Source organism: Lepisma saccharinum, chromosome 2 (genome assembly GCF_977018435.1).
Source record: "Lepisma saccharinum chromosome 2, izLepSacc3.1, whole genome shotgun sequence".
In the NCBI taxonomy this organism is placed as follows: domain Eukaryota; kingdom Metazoa; phylum Arthropoda; class Insecta; order Zygentoma; family Lepismatidae; genus Lepisma; species Lepisma saccharinum.
Genome location: NC_139230.1, coordinates 88,188,385 through 88,210,736, shown reverse-complemented (window position 1 = coordinate 88,210,736; position 22,352 = coordinate 88,188,385). Strand labels below are relative to the sequence as shown.

The following is a 22,352-nucleotide window of genomic DNA, read 5'->3' as shown; positions in this document are numbered from 1 at the left end:
AACGTGTTGAGTGTGTTCTTTCGAAGTAGAGAAGCTCGGGCGATGTTCGAGGATTTTATGTAGTGTATAAATTATTAATAGTTAATAGGCTGATTTATGTATTTTGTGTTGTGGAAAAAAGTTGATACAAGTGTTCCTGTGTAACGTCTTTTGAAATAAGTAAATTCATATTTGACTCTCTGGATAGGTTTAACATTTCAGTTTAAACACAGCTGTGTAACGTCATGTTTTAAGTCCATTTTATGCACTATGCACCATGTGCCCATAAACACACGTGCGCGTGGCGGTGATGACACTCTGGATTGTGGGAAAACCAGCCTAGGAAGGTCTTGACATATGTCACGGCGGAAATGAACCGATAAGAACCAACCCTCAGCGCAAACGACACGACACCTTTAATTACACATATCGGCACGACTGTTATTTTTTAATAAAAATGTAATTGGTTTGAGACTAACTACTCGATATTAAACTTCTTACAAAATGTGGAAAGGCATGTGAACGAGACATACAGTTCTTGCTTTCCATATCACGCAAGATCGACAAACATTGGAACGTTAATGTAGAAATTCCTAGCAGCCACGTCAAAAATTCGAGCTTTTATTGAAAAAGAGATATTGGTTGAGTTATAAATAGAATATCAATTTTTAAAACAAAAAATAGCTAAGAACATATTAGTTTATATGAGTCCAGATCTTAACATAATAATTGTGTTTTAAAATCAGTAGCTCTATATAAAAATCAGACTGAGGGACGCCAGGCATGGGTTCGAGTCCGCGTGGGTTCTTGGCCTCTGTATTAGATATTAGATTTATTTTCTTTTTGTGCGAGCCATAGGCTGTACGCACTACTTATTTTTGACTTTTCTACACTATTTTGTTACATTTAGTTTTCGTTTAAGCTGTCTCTTAAGCTGTCTCTTACTTTGTTCCCTATATACACATTCTTCCCCTCCCTCGGAAGTTCTTCTTCCAGTCTTTCTCCTCACTTCTCTTTTCCTGCACTCTCACCAAAACACGCATACATTTTGCTTTACACACACTTACACTATAAAGATGGCTCGTCTGGAGCATGATCACTCATTTCGTTGCCTTCTCTAATAGCTTTCCCCCGCCGTTCTCTTACTTCCCCCAGGTATTTCCCCACTTGCTTCCCCGCTTCTTTTATCTTTATTCTGTCGTCTACCACTTCTATCACCTCCCTACCTGTTAAGTTTTTCATCCATTTGTCCCTTAGGTCACGTGTAGAAGGACAGTTCAGTAGGATATGCTTGTTCGTCTCCTCCCCATCGCACAAAGGACATATCGTTTCCCCTGCTTCGTTTCTCTTTCTTAGTTGTTTCCATCCCCCTAATCTGAACCATGCCAGCGCGCCTCTTTCATTTTTTCCCACAACCTGGATATATTTCGCTTTCCCCCATTCTCTTACTCTTAGCTGTTCCCTGATTGAGGTCTTTGTTTGGCAGTCTGCTATTATTTCTTGTCTGTCTATGTCGAGTAACCTGTCCCTGATTTGATTTTCTGTTGAGATGCCCCCCCCCCTTCCTCCCTCTTCCCATACCCAACCCATTCCGCTATTATATGAGATTTTTCACTTCCAGGCCCCAGCTGTAAACGTTATCCTCTATTGTCTGTATTTCCAAACATTGGCCCCTCAGCGTAGTTTGGCCCTCTTGTGATAATCGCATCTAATATTTAACAACCCTCATCCGTGCTTGTACCGCGTCTCTGTTCAGGCCCAATTCCTTAAGAATCCCACAGTTGGCCGTGCCTCTGCTTACGCCAATTACTCTCTTATAAAATTATGTTTGTATGCCAATTATTGTGTTGTCCCCCCTTAACCCCCAAAGTTCTATTCCATAATTTAATGTACCTAACACTACTGATGAATAGAGGTTTTGAATGACCGGGAAAGGCATTTGATGGTGCCTTATTTATTGTCCTTATGACTTGTTCTATTGCAAATTTTGTTTTAGATTTTCTTGCCCTTATGTGGTGTGTCCAACTCCCTGTCATGGAGAGTGTTGCCCCCAGGTATGTGAAGTTTTTAACCCGCTCTCCCCCGTATGTCCATGTCTCTTGTCTGCTAAATATGTAGCCATTTTTGAAAGCAATAAATTTTGTCTTTTTAATGTTTACCTTCATTTTATATTTGATGCACCCCTCATATATGCTATCTATGCCCCTTTGAAGACCCTCTATTGTCTCGGACTGGACTGGACTGGTATACTTTGCACTCCTATACATGGGATAGAATCCTGGTCCATTTTAGTTTCATGCGCTACCCAATCTATGAAAAGTGAAAATAGCACTGGTGAAAGGATGCATCCTTGTTTGAGTCCCCTGAGCGAAGGCTGCAGTGCCGAGACTTGGTTTCCTTCGCATCTTACTCCGAATTGTACCCTCTCATATATTGCTTGCAATGCTCTGATCATGCGCGCGGACATTCCCTTCTCATACAATTTTCCCCACAAAATATCCCTATGGACTTTGTCGAATGCTTTTTCAAAATCAATGAAACATGCGTATATTTCCCCGCTTCTGTTTTATTTTCCTCTGTACGAGAGTTTGTAATATGAATATGTTGTCTAACGTGCTGTACCCTTTCCTGAAGCCCGCTTGTAGTGGTGAAATTTTGTCGAATATTTCTGTCCATTTCTGGATCCTACGGTTTAAGATGTGTGTGTAAATTTGACTCCATATAGGTAATAAAGAAATGCCCCTGAAATTGTTTGCGTCATTTCTGTCCCCTTTCCCTTTATAAATAGGACAGATTATGGAGCTTGCCCACTCCTTCGGAAAGTACCCCTCTTTAAAAACCTTGTCCATTAATTTGCTTTGTGCATCCACCACATGAATGTCAGTTTCGTTGGCTTTGAAAAATTCCGCCCCAAATGTAGTCAATGCCGCTTTCCCCTTTTTCAGTTTCCTTATCGCCATTTTTATCTCATCGACCCCTATATCTTCGTCGAGAATCGGAACGAAATCCCCTAAAAAGTATATTTCCCGCGTAACTTCTAGGCGTGGTGGCCCCCTTCCCCCCGACGACAGTGTGCTTCCCAAATGTAAGGTTCAGTATGTGCCCAGTTGCTCTTTTGTCCCCGTAATTTCCGTAATATGCCCCACAAAGCGGTGTTATTCTTTTCTGCTACGGCCTTTTTTATATCTTCAAAATTTCCCTGTTCCCATTTCTCCTTTTCTTCCGTTAAAATGTTATTATAAGCCTTTCTGCTCGATATATAATTGTTTGTGGTTTCCATGCTATTTACGTATCTATACCCTTTTAACGCGTGATCTAGTTTCTTTTTCATCGCTTTACACTTCCCGTTGTACCACCCTGTCTTTGCAGGCCTGTCCCCCTTCCCCCTCCCTTTACCATATTTCTTCCTGCACGTTCAAAGATATGATATCCCAGCTGGACCGCTTCATCTATATTGGATTCGTCAAAGGCTGCGCACATGCGTTCACGCATCATTTTTGTTATGTCATCCCCCATAAAACCCACGTATCGTTCCTCCCCATCCTTTGTCCATATGTATTTACGTATATTTTTCCCCGGCTCTGTCTTGAGTTTCGTATTACTGTTATTGAAAACTGCCTTCCCGTTTATTTTGTACTGGAGGGAGAATTCGAGAGGCATATGATGCGATTGCCGTTTAATATCTGCATCCTATGTATCGCACAGAGATCCAACAGCGCCCTCCCCCCCGCGTTTAAAGTTTTGTCCCTGCTTTCTCGCCTGTGTCCCAAATACATTCTGTCATCCGTCATTTGGTCCCCATCGATCTCTCGGTAAGTGTCCCAAGGATCTTCCTCCCCCCTATGTGAGCATTCAGGTCGCCCGTGACTACGATGCTGATTCCCGGGTGATCCTCCCCCAAACGCAGCAAATAGTTTCCAAGGTTTTCGAAAAACTGTTCTGAGTAGAATTTTGACCCCGGTGGTTGCCTGTATACTGCTATTAGCATGAAGTTCAGAGATGACCCCCCCCCGAAAATTGAATCCCCAGCATCCCCTCATAATTAATATCTAGTGATTTTATGAACTTTTTCCATTTTTGTTTAAATTTGATTGCTATCCCACCCGGATGGCTACTCCTATTAGCCCTTCTACACGTGACTTTCGAGAACCCCTCCCCCAGTGACTCTGGAACACTATTAGACCTTCCCCAAGTTTCCGTATAACACTGAATGTCAAATTGCTGAACAAATTCCATAAAACTCTCGTCACGCACCCTCTTCTCCAGACCCTCGATATTCCAGGTTAGGATTCGCAACCTGGGGTCGTTGACATAGCGTTCCACATTTTGGACTAAAGAGAAAGTTCCCTCACCTGCATCTTGGAAGTGTCCAGAATCATCCTTGTCTCCCTCCGGCGGTTGCACTGATTTCGGTTGCAGCTCCGAAGGATTCGACGGGTCAATACTGCTCCCCTCCTCTCCTTCCGGCGTCCACCTATCTCATTGAACAATTCTTCTTACCCAGCGGGGTCCTGGCGGCGTACGTCCCTCGCGTAGACGTAGGTCCCTCTCGGAAGCACCCCGCGGGGGTCCGTCCTGGCTAGATGTCCCCGCTCCTGCGAAGTTCCTTTCTTCACGAGGCGACGTTGCCAGATTGCCGTCCTTGGTTCTACTCTCCTCTTTCCTTTGAAGCTCTTCCAACGTCCACGGTCTGTCATTAACGTAGAGGGTCCTGAATTTCAGTTGCACTCTGCACCCTTCATCTCTAGCCTGGGACATGTATATTTTCAGTTTCCGTCTGTACTGGCGGGTTTCATAAGAAAAATCTTCCGCCACACTTACTCCTGCCTCACGAAGATCCTTCGCCCTACGTAGCACTGCAGATCTGTCTTTGTAATGAGCGAACCTTGCGATTAATGGCCGCGGCTTAGTTTTGTCCCTTGTCGTACCCAGCCTGTGCACCCGTTCGAATATCCTGTCTCCTGCGGCCGTTTCTACCTTGTCATCTAATACTCTCTTCAGCGCTGCTTCAGAGTCCTCCCAGGTTTCATGTTCACTTTCCGGCACGTTGTAGAACACTAGATTTGATCTTCTGGACTGGTTCTCCAGAGCGTCCACTTTCGCTTCTAGTTCATGTACTTTATCAAATAACCACTCAGTTTGCCTATTCGCCACTGCTAACAACTCCTCCAGCTCCCTATTTTTGTTCATGAGAACTTGCATATTTTCTCCCAGTTTCTGAATCTCTCCCTTGAGACTCTCCTGTCCTGTTTCCACCAAAACATAAAGTTCATCCAGCGATCTTCCAGGTCCTGGGTTGGGTTCTACCCCTGCCCGTAGAAGTAGCACCAACACCACCACACCGTATGCGAAGAATCCGTTCATCTCGGGTTCCTTTTCTTTCAGCCTCCTCTTTCCTCCTCTGAAGCCGCACCTCCCGATTCGCACCCGCCATGTGACGAGATCTACCCCCATCGTGAAATCTGGCACTGCCGCACTCCGGAGCTCACCTTCAACACAACCTTTCAATTCGAAGCAACCCACCATCGTGAGGAATTTGGGGAGCTACGAGTGAGTAGCGTAACCCGGTATCGGAAATCTCCTATAAAGCCTGAGGGTTCGATGTGCTGACTCTATGTTACCCCATTTACGGTTGAAATTCTCCACACTTTTATGTAGGATTCTGGGAGGGAGGCTGGCAGTCGGGAGATAGACCAAGGTCCTTGGAGGGCTCTTCACCATGGGATATTTATTATTTATTTATTTAAGAAGAAAAAATCTAAGGTGCTTTTCGAAATTAGCAGATGAAATCATTGATTAACAATGCGTGCTGTGGTTACAGATCTTTAAAAAATCACTGTCTAAATGCGGATTCGAACACACACATGTTGGTACCTCATTTGAAACTTAAAAAATAAAAAAAATCTCTAACCACGCTCGAACACGCATGCTTCAGAGCGTGAAGCCGTAACACTAACCTCTAACTTTTTTTTAAAAAAAAAAGGAAAGCCTCTAAGCGGAAGCTTCCCTCATCACACTTCATTTACTCATATCATTTCACTAAAATTTCTCTTTCAGGACTTTCAGGACAGACAATCACAAACATCCATGTCCGAGCCGGGATTTGAACCCGGGACCCCTGGAGTAGTAGCGCGATGTGGTAACCACTCCACCAAGGGGGCCGACAAACTCACCTACACCTTCTATTAGTGGGCATTTATTTACTTATCATGTAAGTTTTCGAATTGTTTCACTACTGGCGACGTGAATTTCTTTTCGCTTATTTTCTTTCAGATGTAGTTCTTTCTCCAGACCAATACATTTTTTACCTTCTGCCACCCATGGAGATTTTTATAGAATACATTATTGGGATGCAACTCACAGAAAAGAGAATATCTTAGTTTAAAAAAACTTGAGGTGGGAATGATGTGTTCACTCACACTTGACCTCAAAATTTTTCATCTTTGAAGTTTTGCTTGCAACGCCACCATCAACCGAGCATTTATTTTCTGTACGTATAGTACATCTTACCGTATGTGACTTTTATTTGTGGCGAACCTTAAAAAATAGAGTCTACCGAAGTAACCCTCATAGCATCGACGAACTAAAAGACAATATAAGGGCAGAACTTGGAAGAATTACGGAAGAAGAACTTTTGGGTGTGTATCAAAATTTCATCAAACGATGCCAGGAATGTGTGAATGTAGGTGGACATCACTTTGAACAACTCTTATAACACAGGTTAGTTAGTTAGTGCTCGTTTTGCAATATTCATAATATTCATATAAATGTCTGGATATGTCCATAAAAATAAGCGGGCATTACAGGCCGAAAATGTCGGCATCTCCGTCAGCGACGTCCGCCACGCTTCTCCCAATCTCTCGGCTGAAGATCGAAATGGACGCACGGTAGATGGAAAAGAATAGATTTAAAATCAAGTGGTAACGTCATTGTCTTGTAATCAAGGGTTCCCGGGCTCAATACCCGTTGGAGGCACATGGCACAGTGGTTCGGATCCCACTTTAAAATGTCGGTCCAGTCCTGATTAGCCTTTCTGTGCATAAAGTGGACTTAAAACAACAAATCAACCAACCATTTAAAATCAAGTTGTTCCCTGCCCCCCTCCCTTCCCATTGGTGTACGCTGGGTTCATTGTTTCACACCGACCACACCAAAACCTGGTAGATACAAAGGAAAACTGGAAACCGAAGCTTCGAATTCTTATGGGGATAATTCCACCTTATGCTTGATTTGCGGAGACGTGGCTGTCATTCTTATCTGCACGTAGATTTTTCTGTCACATATTTCTTTCTGGTAGCTACAAGTTGAGTCCGTGTACATTTAACATTTGTAAAGATATTTTTCTATTTTCTCAAAACGAAACATAAGTTGGAAAAAACAATGTATCATTTTTAGTACGCGACCGGGGGGGGGGTAAAATACTATCTCCCCCCCTATTCCTACGTCCTTGACAGAACGAGCATTTTTTTTTCTTTTTGACCTCAATGACAGTTTGATCGATAAGTATTGAATCACCGTAATAAACTTAGTCTCTTTTTCATTCGTGCTTTGAATATTTTTTAAAAGAAATCTTCCACTCCATTGAAGATCGTATCGTTGAATTGGCGCATGAATATCTTATGTCAATATTCGTGGTGTATGATGAATGATCTTTTACTGTATTAAAGACATATAAATAATGTTATTAGTTGCTTGAATGATTAAGGTTTAAACTCTTGGAAAAAATATAGAAAAAAGAAGTTGTATATTACGTAACCTTTGATTCAAGTAACTTACATTTTTTTTATTTCTTGAAGCGATTGTACTGTGTCTTCTGTTTCTCAGCGCTGATCACAACATCACCATTCAATATGTTTCACACGTGTGTATACAAATGGAAATTCTCCTTTTGTCTCGCTGATATGCAAAACAATTTAATGTAAGTATTCGAGAGTTTATAATTAGAATGTACACTACACTGACAATGAACGTGAACAATGCAAATTTTTAATAACATTAACTTGCGTGTAGAACACGATTTTTCATATTTAATATGCTGCCTGGATAAGATTTGTTTCCCCACATCATTTGCTGCCAATTTTGCAGCATTGTTTATGTTTAATATTCAGCTTATGTTACTATATATACAGGATGTAATTTAAATGGCGTCCAGGTACCACAGAAACATATAGAGAACATCAAAACAAACAAATTTTCTCAGTAACATATTTCTCATTAGTTCGTCGTTTCGGTGCTACAGTCGACCAAGAAAGCTCGTTTTGCCGCCCGAATGCTGGCAACCAAACAAAATATTTGATCGCATCTGTGACGTCATTTCCTGCGGCGAAACAGTGCAAGTCAGTGTTGCAAGGAACACGCAAATCTTGTGAAAAATGACCAACCACATTGTGAGCTGCAAAACAAAGATAGGAACGCGTCCAATAGACCGAACATCTAGGGTAACACGACTTAATAGCCAGAAGACCAGTAATTTATCCAAGGGAAGAGGGAAGTGGACCAACAATACCAAAAATGGTAGAAAAACAACTCATTAACTTATCAAAATGAAGTGGTAATATCTGATTTTGTCTCTTAGCCTACATGTCAAATATAAGTATCATCAACAACAAATTTTATTGGACTTACATTTTATATCTGGCTGTTTATGCCCAGATACATGTCAAATATTTGCAAATCTCGTTACAGGATTGTATATCCGTTTGTCCTGATACATGTGTTGTGATATTGTGGTGCTGATAACGGAAGTATCCGAGGTTCAGGTTGTTATAATGTAAAAGGTACAGAGGGATCCATGAGTATTGCCGTGCAAATTGTCCTTCTTATTTATATTACTTTTTCTCTTACATCCTATGTGTTTTTAAGCGATGGATTTTTATGTGTGCTGGTGTAAACAGTTTGTTTTGAGTTTCATTTTAATTCTTGAAGCTCTTATTGGGTCAAATAAAATGGTGATGGACAATTTGCACAGTAATACTAATGGATCCCACTGTACAACCACAGTAACAACCTAATCATGAATCAGGAGGGAATATCAGCCATATTAACAAGCAAACTATTACATGTGTATCCGGTGCGTAGATAAACACAGCCGTCGGAGAGCTTGTTTTACTACTAATAATATTTTTGTTCCTTGCCGTATTATGTTGTGAATACACATTACATTAAGTGTTACTTACCTTACCTTTGGATTTTTGAGTTCTGTCATTTCTATTTTGTCAACTGTTCAATTTGTCACAGACAACTAGTATCAGAAGGACGAAGTGGATAGACTAAACTGTAGATGCCAACTTTGCAACGAGACTTGCAAATAGGCATGTAGGCTGAGACAAAATTCGATATTACCACTTCCTTTTGAATACCTTGTTTTTGTACCATTCTTCGTATCGTTGGTTCACTTCCTGTTGGGTTACTGAACGCGTTTTCTCGCTTTGTCTTACGGTACATAATGTGTCTGGTTATAGCTATGTAATTTTTCACAGAATATGTGTGTTCTTAGCAACCCTGGCACGTATCGCTTCACGACGGGAAATTACGTCTCAAATGCAATCAAATGTTGTGTTTGGTTGCCGGCATCCAGGCGGCAAAACGGGCTTTTTTTGAACGCCGAAACAACGCACCAACGAGAAAAGTTGTTTGTTTTGATGTCCTCTATACGTTTCTGTGGTCCGTGGGCGCCATTAAAGTGACACCCTGTATATTTAACTTATACAATAAATCTTTACTAATCTCCTCAGTGCTTGCAACGTTCTAGAGAACTAATCATACTTTCAGATTTTGTATCGCCTGTGAAAGTGAGTGGAACGTTTCGGAGAGAGAAAGAAAGAGTGACGGGAGTATTTCATCAAAAATTCAAAAAAGAAGACATTAAGAAATTATAAGAGAAACACAACACACACATATACACGCTCGCTCAAGTTCTGGGCACTTGCATCCTATCCTTCGCAATGGTTGGAGAGAGTCACTAGAGCGATCTATCGTTAAGTGCATTTTCTCAGTCTGAAACAAAAGAACCCACAGTGGAACTTTCGTCCGGCTGAATTAATTTCTATAGGTGTTGCAAGGCGATTTAAGGGAATTGTCAGCATTTTTCGCAATTGTTTTGAGACATGGGCTTAACCCTTAAAGGGAGAATGTATCTCTCAAGATACATATAATATAGGAGCATTTATACGGCCAGCATATTGAGATTTCTCGCAGAAGTTGCAATGGGTCTTACAAGTTACTTGCAAAGTTTCATCCAGGTGAGTTATGCCATGTTTTGAGTTTTTGTAGAACATACAAGGAAGTATGGAATATTATTTGCTGCAAGATGGCGTACAACAATAAGGCATTCTGCAGCATTATTGTAGGTTTATTTCATTTGTAATTTCCATATACTATTTTCATGTATTTTTTGTTGAATATTTAACAGAAATGTGCTGTAAAACATAAGAGATAGAAAATATAGCCGCATCTATTATATTTGGCTAAATTTATGGAGTGAAATTTGAACGTATCCAAGAAGACACGTTGCCAATTTTAGCATAATTTGATTTTGGGACCAGGTTGAAATGCATGTATGTGATATTGTTCAAATATAATATTATTTTTTCACTATCTTTCAATAATGATTACTTCAAAATTCTATTTTATTGTCCGGAACTATATTCTATACATAATTTCAATTGTGTTATAAGATTTATAAGCTTTTCTATATTACTAAAACATTAAAAATTGATGTTATTATTTCATAATTCACTCTTCTTTTATTTGTTGTAAAAGGTAAGGAAAATGAAACAATGTTAGCTAATTATGGTACTGAATTTGATTAATGATTAGATGAAATTTTTAAAAGGACACTCTCAAAGGATCACATGTGTCTGACTGGGATTCGAATCCAGAACCTTTGATGGCAAGATGGTGAGTTGACTCCTCAATGGATATTCTTACAGAAATGGCAGATTTTATATTACCATACAGGTGTACAAAAATACTTTTCAAATTCGAATTATTCATTATATTTCTTTAGAAAATTCAACTTTGCATATTTTATAAAACTCTTAGAAGCCAGGAAAAATTATGAGTATCATTCCACCTAACATAGAATTTCTGACTGAAGATGCTGATAATCACTGTGATTATTTGTCCCCATGTTTCATTTTTGAAAGTCGGTTGCCATGATCCGCTAAAGATATTTCGATGTAAATTGAACACAGGAAGATGTTGAAGATGTTCCATCACCTCCAATTAGAATATGAACAACAACCACTTGCTCACTGGCTCATATCTGATAGGATGATATCAAGATCATAAGGAGGGGAAGACGAAGGATAGATACAAAACTGCCCCAAAGGACAAAATAGGGCTCTAAGGGTAGATATAGAAACTGCCCCAAAGTACAAACATACTGGGTGGGCACCGGAGCCACTTGAACAGGTGGAAAATAGACCGGCTTTCCCTCGCCGGGCTTCGAACCCGGGCCTCTTGCATTGTAGTCACACGCCATACTGACTGAGCTACCGTGGCTATATTTTTTATTACAATAGCATATAATTATAATATAATTTCCAAATTTTTATTTTGTGAATAAATAAAAACAACTATATGTTCTGTTTTTGTATCCTAAAAGATACGTACATTGCGCTATGTTTTCAACATTTTCCACAAAGGAACGTTGAATTGTTGAATTTACAAATTTTATATAACTTTCTGTCATATTTGAGTTTCAAGGAGTCTGATTGTAGTGTCATATTTTCCTGGAAATTGGAACATATCTACTTACGCACGGGATTTGTGTGTTTGAGTCTATATTCTTGTCCCATGAATAAGAACACATGCCTGGGTGTTCCATTTTTACTTGTTGTGCGATGTCGGCCATCTTTCTTAGCTTTTGGCATACCCTGCCTCGGGTATCTCTGGAGCAAGCGAACGAAAACAAGTCTCTGCGCAAGTAGTGACGCGAAAGGACTGCACCAAAGAACACGTGAGAGGGAACGGTATTGCGTGACAGGGGGGCGGGGGAAGCTGCTGCAGTTATCAGCCTTCGAGCAGCGTGTACTGCTTCGCAGTGCCCACTCGATTGCCCCCTTATCTGCTGTTACGCGCGACCTTGCTCTAGAGACAGCCGGGAGAGGGTAAAATTAATCGCTGCTGGGGCATCTCTCCCGTACAAAAAGGAGAGATTCCCCACCTCGAGTCGGAAGAGATGCCCCACCTAATTTGTCAAGATTTGTGCAATTCAGTTTTCTTCTTTCTTAAAATATACGATATAGAAACAGATTTTATTATTTTTATTTTGAAGAAATACTGACTCTTGATGATCTTCTTAACATGATTTTTTTAAAACCTAATAGCTGCCTCGGTGGCCTAGTGTGTTAAGTGCTCGACTCACGATTTCATCACCGAAGGTTCTGGTTTCGAATCTCAGCCTGCGCCTAGATGTAAGACTCCCTTCATCAATTTCATCTGATTACCATTCATCCTCATCGTAGCGATTAACCAATAGTGGAGGGAAAGTGACGTAAAATAAGGAAAATATAAAACTAACGTAAACTTTGAAGAATGTTTTTGAAGCTTTTTTTAAGAAGAAAACTTTTTAAAAATCTCTTCAACATCCAACGTGTGATGCCACGAGAGCAACTCGAATGAGTAACTGCATGAAACGCTCTGAAAATTATTACGGAACAAAAGAAAAGTAAAGTAAAGAGAAGAAAATTGCTTATTTTGTACGAAGTGGTTGCACCAATACTGCGCAATGTACAGAAACTGTGCACACAGGTGTGGTAGAAAAGAAAGAAGAGCTTAGAAAAGGAAACGCGTTGAAGTGAAGTACTTTTTTAATTTATAATATGTTTATTTTCGTATGTAATGTAATCTAAATGTAATTCGTAGGTGAGGAGTCTTTCCCAATCTTTCCTCCCCCACCCCATTCCCTGTTAGGTAAGAACATTTATTCTCTCAGACATTGAAGAGTAAAATAAAAGATAGCAATTCACCCTCATAGTCGAAGTTAGGAAATTTTAAAAATTATTACCATCAAATGAAGAGGAAAACACGTTGTTTATATAACATTGTTTAAATTTGCAACAAATGCTTCTTTGCGCTTTATTGTATTTTACAAATCTGTTTAGCGTTCGTTATCGTCTAACGTTTAATCTAAGCTGCATAAATTACGTTCACCCTAGCAAACAGTTACTCATAAAAGCATATGGCAACTCTAAGAGAAGATGAAATGAGTAACTGGCGAAGTTTATGGTTTTCACGCAAGCAGACACTGCCATTTGTCAGAGAATTTGATAATCAAATAGAGGTTTATCTTGTTATCTCATGAATCTGTCTTGCCATCTGTTAGAGAATTTGACAATTAAGTATAGCTTCTTCTTGTTATCACATGGATCTGTATTGTAATCGATGCTCTGGTCAATTTTTGCCATCTATTAGAGAATTAGAGAATTACATATATTCCCTGTTGGTATATTACCTTATCCGCAATTCTATGATTTGTAGGAAGCACTAGTATTGCCATCTATTACAGAATCCGATAATTAAATTGAAAATGTTCCGATTCGCTCACAGTTTACATCTGAAATTTGTAATTATGAAAATTTAAAGATACTGTTTACACTGAATTGTACGGTTAAGTGGCGTGCTAGACTTTATCTAGTATTTTTCCCAAAATAAATATGTAATCTGTTATGCCTCACTATGAGGCAAATACGTAGTTGTATTTGTAGAAAATATTTTCCATTGAACCGAGCAGCTTATGACATGTGCTCATGAACAGGCATAATATTGATCATGATGTTTGTATCACTATCAAAAGATATGAAAATATTATAGTGACAAATTACTTCCAAACAATACTGCAAATTATAGATTATTATGAAAATGACAACATGTTGTAAGAAGGAAATATGTTGAGTGATAGGAATATACCGCGTAAGGATGTGACCATGTATACATAGATAAGCTGAAATTACAAACTTTCTGTGAGATTCGCAGCTTCTTTACAAAACATCTTCCACTACAATAATGTAACTGCATTCCTCAGACGAACCTCACTTTGAACTTTTAATTACGGTACGTTACTAAGATGGACCATTTCAACGAAGATTCAGAGTTCATGTCTGTTGCGTTTGTGCTCGTAACTTGCATCTAATTATCACTCAGCCAAAAAACGTAAATAGAAAATATATTTAAATAAGTGAATCTTACAAAAAACATAGATTTTATCGATATTAATGGTCATAAAACTTTGAAATACATGCTTCATAACATTCACAAATAACACGTGGATTATTTAATATGTAAATGATGAGAAAATTAAAAGAGCATTAATTAAGGAGTATTCCCAAAACAATAAACTTTAATTTCATACTTATATCAATAAGTTATTAAATAAAATGTTGCCACGTTATAGAAAGAAAATGATTTGCAACCAAGCTAGAGACGAACCCAGCACCTTCGGCACGTAAAGCTGATACGCTACCACATGACCACAGGGCCACTTGACATCCACACAATATCTTCTCATTATAAGGCGTGCATGGAAAACTTCAAAATTTGACTGGCCTTTTCTCGGAAATGGCTGGTTAGTAGGCATTAGTACCTTGGCATGTCAATACTCACAGGATACCCTACCATTACACGGAATCCCGACACAAACTGAATTTCCCACGCAGTGTCCCCGCCTTGTAGTGTTACACGTGATCTTTTCCTCACGAGCAAAATACATAAGGAATGTGTATTGACTGTATTTGTTATTTAGCGTCACTTTGCTTCCACTTTTGGCTAATTGAGAAGAGTAGATTAGATTAAATTGATGAAAGGACACAACAGATGCTCAGGCAAGGATTCGAACACTAGAACGTCAGTGGTCAGATCGAAAATGAATATTAGGATGACAGTTTATTTGGAAAAAATACTGCAAATAAAAAATTGAAATAAGAATGAAAATATAAGTTCGCAGAAAATCTACAGAATAAAATGATTGCTGACTCTTACATATGTCACGTTCGTGAAACGTAACTATATATAGCTCAAGTAAAATCTGTAGGATAGAAGTGAGGTTTGTACTGTGTAATAGATCTGCACCGTGTATGAGAGACTGGGGGGGTAAAGGGTCTGCATAATGGACCTGCATAATAGATCCGCATAATGGATCTGCATAATTAAAGTGCATAGTATGAAAGCATAAGGGTAAAATTGCATAATATAAGCCACACTTTTGAACCTATCAATAATATTTGTGCAGTAAATGTCTCGTGAATTGTTAATTGTTGTCATTTGTTTGTGATTATGTAATCTACCACCTATTTGGACTTCCGAATTGCTAACGAAGATTCAGGGTTGAGTCTGGTTTTCTGCGTGTAAATTTTATCTAATTATCATTCATAATCGTGTTCAGGGTTTAGGGTTCGAAACGAACCGGAGCGACCTGGACCGGCGTTCCGGTTCCTGAATATCTGCAACCTTCTCGTCAGAAATTGCAACGGACCGTTCCGGTTCGTTTATTATATTTCACTGAATTTTCCTTTTCAATATGAACTAAACTGTTAATACCTTTTAATAGTACATATTACATCATTCATATAATAATAATAAAATAATAATAATAACAATAATAATAATAACCCGTTACTTGACAGCCCCTCCCGACTGCGAGTCTCCCTCCCACAATCCTACCTAGAGCCGGTTTCCTTAGCGAAGTAGTTAGCACATCGCTCTACGACACCAGGGGTCCCGGGTTCGAATCCCGCCATGGGTATGGATGTTTGTGAATCTCCATTCATCAATTTCATCATATCATCACTCATCCCCATCTTCGAAAATTAGCCAAAAGTGTCACAAAAAGCGAAGTAAAATAAATCAAAACAATCCTAAATAGAGGTGACGTGGCGTCAGCACGTTGAACCTCCAGCCGTTGTAGGAGATTTCCGAGGCCGGATTACGCTACTCACTCGTAGCTCCCCAATTTTCTCACGATGGTGAATTGCCACCGGTCCTATACACAGGCCGAGAACCCAGAGACTGAACTCAGGTGGACTCGAACCCATGCCGTCCCGCAGTCGTACTCCAAAGCACAGCGCCTTAAGGTACAGTTTCGTTTGTGCGATGGTCTGTGCATTGTTTGTGCATGCGATTCGCTGCAACAGTAAGTGTAATTAATTCTAAAAACAATGTGTTCTTGAAAATTAGTAACTGCAGCTAGATTCTTTTTAAAGGAACTAATTGTGAGAGAACAGTTCCCTGGACAAAATTTTTTCTTCATATTTTCGTGTTGATGGACAAATTTATTCTCTAAATATTTTTGCAAATCTCGAACCAAATGTTCATTAGGGTTTTTCTTAAAAGAAGGGTCTGGTTGGTGAGAGAGTTGAGAGAGAGGAGTCAAATTTTTATTCCCTTTTTTTTTGTGATACTCTGGGAGGCCGTGTTACTATATAGCAATCACAAATAGGCAATTAGAACTGTAGGAAATGTGGTACACCGCAGACAGCAGCTTTGTCTAGTTTCTCAACAACAGACATGATGAAAAAAGGCTAAGAGCGTTGCCAGTCCACACTGTATAAAATTTCAGTAATGACTTTTATCCGAAAATTGCCATAATATAAATGTGTAGTATTGAGGATCAATACATCACCCGAAACTAATTTTGGAATATTATTAATTTCACTTCGATATTAGATGTTCGCGTTTGTTAGATTTTACCAGGGTTGTTAAAGGTCCAGGAATCCATAAATTCTAATGGGTTCTATTGGGTTCCGCTGAAGGACCGGAACCTCTTTTCTCGCACAATTTAAATTCGGTCCAAGTTGCGTATTGTTTCATTGAAAAAAGGTTCCTGGGCCGTATTTTAATTGATCCGGAAAAGAAGTTCCTGAACCGAATTGAAATTATTTAAATATGAAAAGGTTTTACGTACACTGTCTCGAACTCATTACGTTTGCTGATTTTCTCTCTCAGTCCGGGATTGAATCTATTTGCAATTCCAGGACCAGGGTTGACCGATTAAAAGTTATCTTCTAAAAATGTCCGAGAGTACGTTTTACATTGGAATATCACACTGCGGTTGTAGAAAACGTAGCGCAGGGAATAAACGCTGTTGTTCTCTCTTGGGCCAGGTTCAAAAACTCCCTTGTCGAAGTTACTGTACGTAACGCATTGGACTATATTAGTGTGGCGTCACATTGAGTTCAAACAAACCCGTCACGTAATGCCCCGGCATCCGATCTAGGAACCGCAGTCAATGGACGTGTTAAGCGTGACGTATTTCCGGAAACCGTTACCATGGCAATCGCCATCTTGTTTCTATACTACTTGCGTACTTACAGCGAGAAAGATGGTAATGTGTTTTGTTCCCGATTGCGACCACTATAGCGAACGCAATACATGTAAATTCTTAAGATTTCCCACAGAAGAAGGTTTGAAGAAAAAGTGGATTAAGTCTATAAGGTAAGAAATATACCTATAATTTTTAACAAGCAGATTTGTATTTGCGTTTTTCTTGTTTCGTTTGCCTTAATTCTCACGTGCGAATTATTATTTACTTCTTTGTATTGAATTCTTATTGTGTATTGTGTGTGAGAGAATGCCTTAGATAACTTTAATGAGGCCAGTAATGTTACTTTAAATATATGCCCACACGACATATGGCTGAAATTCTCCATTCTTAAGTAGAAATGAAAATTTCCAGTTTGTTAAACGTGAATAGAACAACTGTTTTACGTGATGCATGGTGTATACAATCGGCCTCAAATGCGCAAGAAAATAGGTTTAGGTGCAATTATCATGGTGTTTTATTCTTCTCTCTGGTTTTTGTAGTGAAGTGTTTAACGTACATTGATACATTTTATATCTTTTTACAGAAGAGCAGACAGGACACCTTCAAGGAGTTCCCTTATTTGTAGTTGCCATTTTGTAGGGGAAAATAGAAAAAATGGACCTACAATTTTCAAAAGGAATGCTTCTAAGTATATGACATTCGAATCTCCGGAAAAAAGGAAAGTTAAAAGGTACGTTCAGACATACACATATATGCTACTATATATTTATGAATGTGTGTATATAGAGTAGCAAAAACGATTTTTTTCCTACAAAAAAACAGCTTTTTCTTTGGAAAAGACGGAAAGTTGGTGTTTTGCCAATTGCAGCTAACCTATTTCACTTACAGTTTCTGTTTGACTTAGAAGTTTGTGATGTCAGATTTTGCAACTAGCTAAATAATTTTACATGTTGTAACATCCAAAAGACAGATGTTGTCCATTGTTTCTTGCTACTAACTTGTGTCTGTACCCAATGGCATAGGAGTGAGTAATGTTGTGCAATCAAGAGGTACCAGGTTCAATTCGGTACTACTTTACTATACCGGAGACACCTATCAATGATTTTTCACAATTTTTTACATTGGTAATGTACTATTCTGCATTGTGGAACGTTTCTTTAGGTGAAATAATGAATTTCTAACGAAAATAATGTCTATTTCTTACATTAACGAGTACTTACTGTTGTTCCTTATTTCCCACAAACCATCCACGGATAGCCCCAAAAACCATTGACATTAGCCCGAAAATTCACGATAGCCCCACGAACCATCACGGGGACGAGGTATGCCTACTAGGTTAGGTTAGGCTTGTTAGGTTAGGTTCCATTAGCACTCCTTTCGTTCAATTTAGCATATACGGACAATACGAGAGCGTATTGTGCTCTCGTGCAGAAAGCAAATGGCGGCAACAGCAATAGTGGGTCGGAAATAGATTTTCGTAGAAAACCACATGCATTCGCATTAAAATGGATCAAAACTACATTCCCGAACATCAACAACGCTACAGAAAATGATTTGCGGAAGTACTTTCTCCTGTAAATTTGAAGAAATCCATCTTCGGTATAGTAAAGTGTTACCAATATTTACTATCCTTCGGACACCTATAAATTCTTCGTTTCGTCAATTTTTGACATTCGTACTTACCTATCTGCTTTGCGGAACATTCCATGAATGGTTCTTGGGGCTATCCATCCCGAAATCGGTGGGAAATTTAAAGTAAAAAAATATTGTCGTTTGAAATTTTTGAGTCGTAATTTCCCACAGATTCCGGGCTCTGCCCCTGGGGTAATTGACCTACCGCCCCCAACTGCTAACGTGGCCCTGCCTCCGCTCCGGCTCCCCGGCTTTTTCTATAGACTCCCTGTTAAAGGCATGTTAGAAATTGGCCGGAGTCGCCTGCCCCCAAATGTGCCCCAAACTTTTAAATTTGAAGAAATCCGTTTCCAGGATACGAAAAACTTACCTGAATTTCACACAAAACACCTTCCCGATGTTAGACAATACTACAGGAACTTATTACGGTAAGTAGTTTCTTCTGTAGAAATGAAGAAATCTGTCCGAAGGATAGTAAACTAGTACCGTGTTTTCCAACCTTCTTCACCGAAAAATACCTACTATCGTGTTCGTCACGTGTGCAAATTGTCCATTATGCACGGGTAGCTGACTGATAGCTCCACGAACCATTCCTATAAGGTTATGTTAGGTTTGGTTAGGTTAGGCAAGCATAGTTAGAAAAAAGGGGGGTTGGAAACACTGGCATGATTTCCCGGGCAAATAGATACCACGATGAAAGAAAATACCTCGACTAACGTTGGAAACCTTAGAGAAACTAATTTCCGTAAGTAGTTTCTTCTGTAAAAATGAAGAAATGTGTCTCCGATGTATGAAACTGTTACCGAAAAATGCAATCTCTGAAAATCATCTATTTTAAAAATAATTAGTTGCATGACCATTTTAGACAATTTTCATTTGTAGTACATATCTTGCTTGTACATGCTTATGTTTTCAGATTTTGGAACCAGTGTAAAAAAAAAAAAATCCCTTTAGTTCTATGTCTGTTTTCCAACGTGGCAGGTATCATTTTTTGCTCGCATAGCTGTTTATGGAAAACCTTGATATCTCGGAAACCATTAGAGATGGAGACCTGAAATAAAATTAATTTTATATCTATTGAGGCATACTTTGTGAGATGTTTGAGTAGGTTTACTCAAAATCACTTCTGTACTGCTAAAATTTAGGTGGAAATTTTATAACAACTGTTAAAATTTTAATTTTTAGGCCAGAATATTTTACTTATAAAGTTTAGTCTGAGGCTTGATTTTTTTTTTATGTAAGTGCAGGATATCTGCAAATACAAAAAAATAATTCCTTAGAAACGCATCCGTGTTTGCAGCATGAACTCCAACATTGCAGTTCGTGGAATTTTGCAATTTTCAAGATTGAATTTTTTATTTGAACGGTAGTTATAAGAAAACTGTGTAAATTGAAGAAGCAGTGCAATAGGCATCAGAAAAGAGTGGTTGTGCAATGAAGAAGCACTTGGAGATTTTTGAAATAGCAGTTTCTTGTACTAGTTTCTTCAACATATCCATCATGAGATTCACATTACCTATCTTTTCCAGAAACAAGAATTTTACTGTAATAGGTTAGGCATACTAAATTTAAACTAGTATAAGATTGACCACTGAAGAAATAACTCATTTTAAAGCTGCATGTGGTACCCCGTATTGACCAAATCAGTTGAGATTTTTACTGTGAGAGGTACATGCAGAGCTTCTTTAATGCCTAATTTCAGATTTTTCATGAGTACTCATCTAAAAAAAAACTATAATAATTTCACAAACAGTCATGTTGGAAAAGAAATTATGCATTTCTGAGGATTTTTTTTTTTTAATTACAGATATCATGCTATAATTTTCTAAAATGCCCATACAGCCACTGTTGGATGATCTGGTATGGAATGACCCCTGCATGAATTGCAGTGTGTATTATTTAATTGGAATTGATTGTTAACCACATTGTACATTTTATTTTAGGAAGCTTCTTACTGAACCTGAAGATTGTGATGAAGAACAACAGCCTTGTGAAGAACAACATGAAGAACATGCAGTTCATTACAACACTGAAAATGTGGCTTCAACAAGTCTGAACAATAGTGTAGTTGCAGAGGCAGAAAATTACTTTTTACGGCAGGAAGTGGAGAAGTTGAGAGAGGAAGTCCAGCATCTAAAACAATGTTTCTCATTCAAGGAAATTTCAGGGGATGAGAAACTTGTCATAATGTATACTGGTTTGCCCAATAAAGACATATTTCAGGTGCTGTTAACTTTGTGCTCACGATTTGAGATGACATACTTTTATGGCTGGAATGTTCAGTCACTTTCGAAAGAGGACCAATTGTTTATGACTCTAATGAAGTTGAGGCAGAATCTAACACATGCTGATTTAAGTGTACGGTTCAGGTGTAGTGTGGCAACAGTGACAAATGTTGTATTAACATGGATATATTTTCTCCATGAGATTTTAGTAGAGGGATTTATGTCCACAGTTCCCTCTCTTTCGAAAAACAAAACATGCATGCCCAGTTGCTTCTCTCCATTCACCCATTGCCGGGTGGTGATTGATTGCACTGAGGTGTACACAGCAGTCCCAAATTCCATGTCCAAGCAGCAGATGACCTACAGCCATTACAAAAACAGGAACACGCTGAAGGGGCTTGTTGGTGTTGCACCAAATGGTGTTGTAACATTCACGAGCAAACTGTATGGTGGGTCCACATCTGACAAGGAAATTACGCAACATTGTGGATTGCTGGAGCAATTAAAGGAAGGTGATCTGATTTTGGCGGACAAAGGTTTTCTTATATCAGACATTCTGCCTCCAGGTGTGCACGTAAACATACCTCCTTTTTTGTCCACACCACAATTCACGAATGAACAGGTCAGGCAAACAAGGAGTATAGCTAGGGCAAGAATTCATGTGGAAAGGGCTATATGCCGAATAAAAGGCTTTACTATATTGGATTTTATCCCAAAGTCATTACTCCCACATGCTAGCAAAGTGTGGCAGGTGTGTGCAGCCCTAACAAACTTTCAGTATCCATTGATAAGAGAAATGGATATTTTCTACAGGCCAAAGGATGTGGATTAATACCAGTAGTAATGACCAATATTTGATTATAAGGAACTTATGTCTTCATGTAATGCATTAATGTAATTGTAGTGTGTAAATGATTTTGTTCTTCTGTAATGGATTGATTTTAACTGCTTTGTGTAAATAATTTTGTACTTCTGTAATGCATTAATTGTAACTGTTGTCTGTAAATAATTTTGTTAATTGTTGTAAGTAGTTTTTAAGTAGTAAGAATTTGTTTGTTTGGTATTTAGCCGTGTATATACGGGGGGCGAAGACTTATTGGGATTTTCTGTTCTCAGATGGATCAAAAACCCTGATGGAATTGATATTCAACCTATATCTAAACCTTTGTGTTTGGTGCGGTGAATTTCGGTGAAGTCCGGAGGGCCCAATGAGTTAAATCCACTCTCCTCACCTCCTTGCTGGGGCCCCCTGG

General features: G+C 38.9%; 1 protein-coding gene across 1 annotated transcript; it reads left to right on the top strand.

Moving 5' to 3' along the window:
* Positions 1–10,184: 10,184 nt before the first annotated feature.
* LOC145982970 (uncharacterized) lies at positions 10,185–21,931 on the top strand. Its single transcript, XM_083116253.1, has 3 exons — positions 10,185–10,220; positions 10,814–10,878; positions 20,818–21,931. Exons 1-3 carry the CDS (start codon positions 10,185–10,187, stop codon positions 21,929–21,931), a joined length of 1,215 nt encoding a protein of 404 aa, XP_082972379.1.
* The last annotated feature ends 421 nt before the right edge of the window (positions 21,932–22,352 follow it).

What these genes read in the sequence shown, in the direction of transcription:
- LOC145982970 (XM_083116253.1), top strand. Translation starts at nt 10,185, where the DNA reads ATGGGTCTTACAAGTTACTTGCAAAGTTTCATCCAG. An exon ending in ACTTGCAAAGTTTCATCCAG is followed by an intron (nt 10,221 to 10,813) that starts GTGAGTTATGCC and finishes AATTTTTAAAAG; the next exon opens with GACACTCTCAAAGGATCACA. An exon ending in GAACCTTTGATGGCAAGATG is followed by an intron (nt 10,879 to 20,817) that starts GTGAGTTGACTC and finishes ATTTTATTTTAG; the next exon opens with GAAGCTTCTTACTGAACCTG.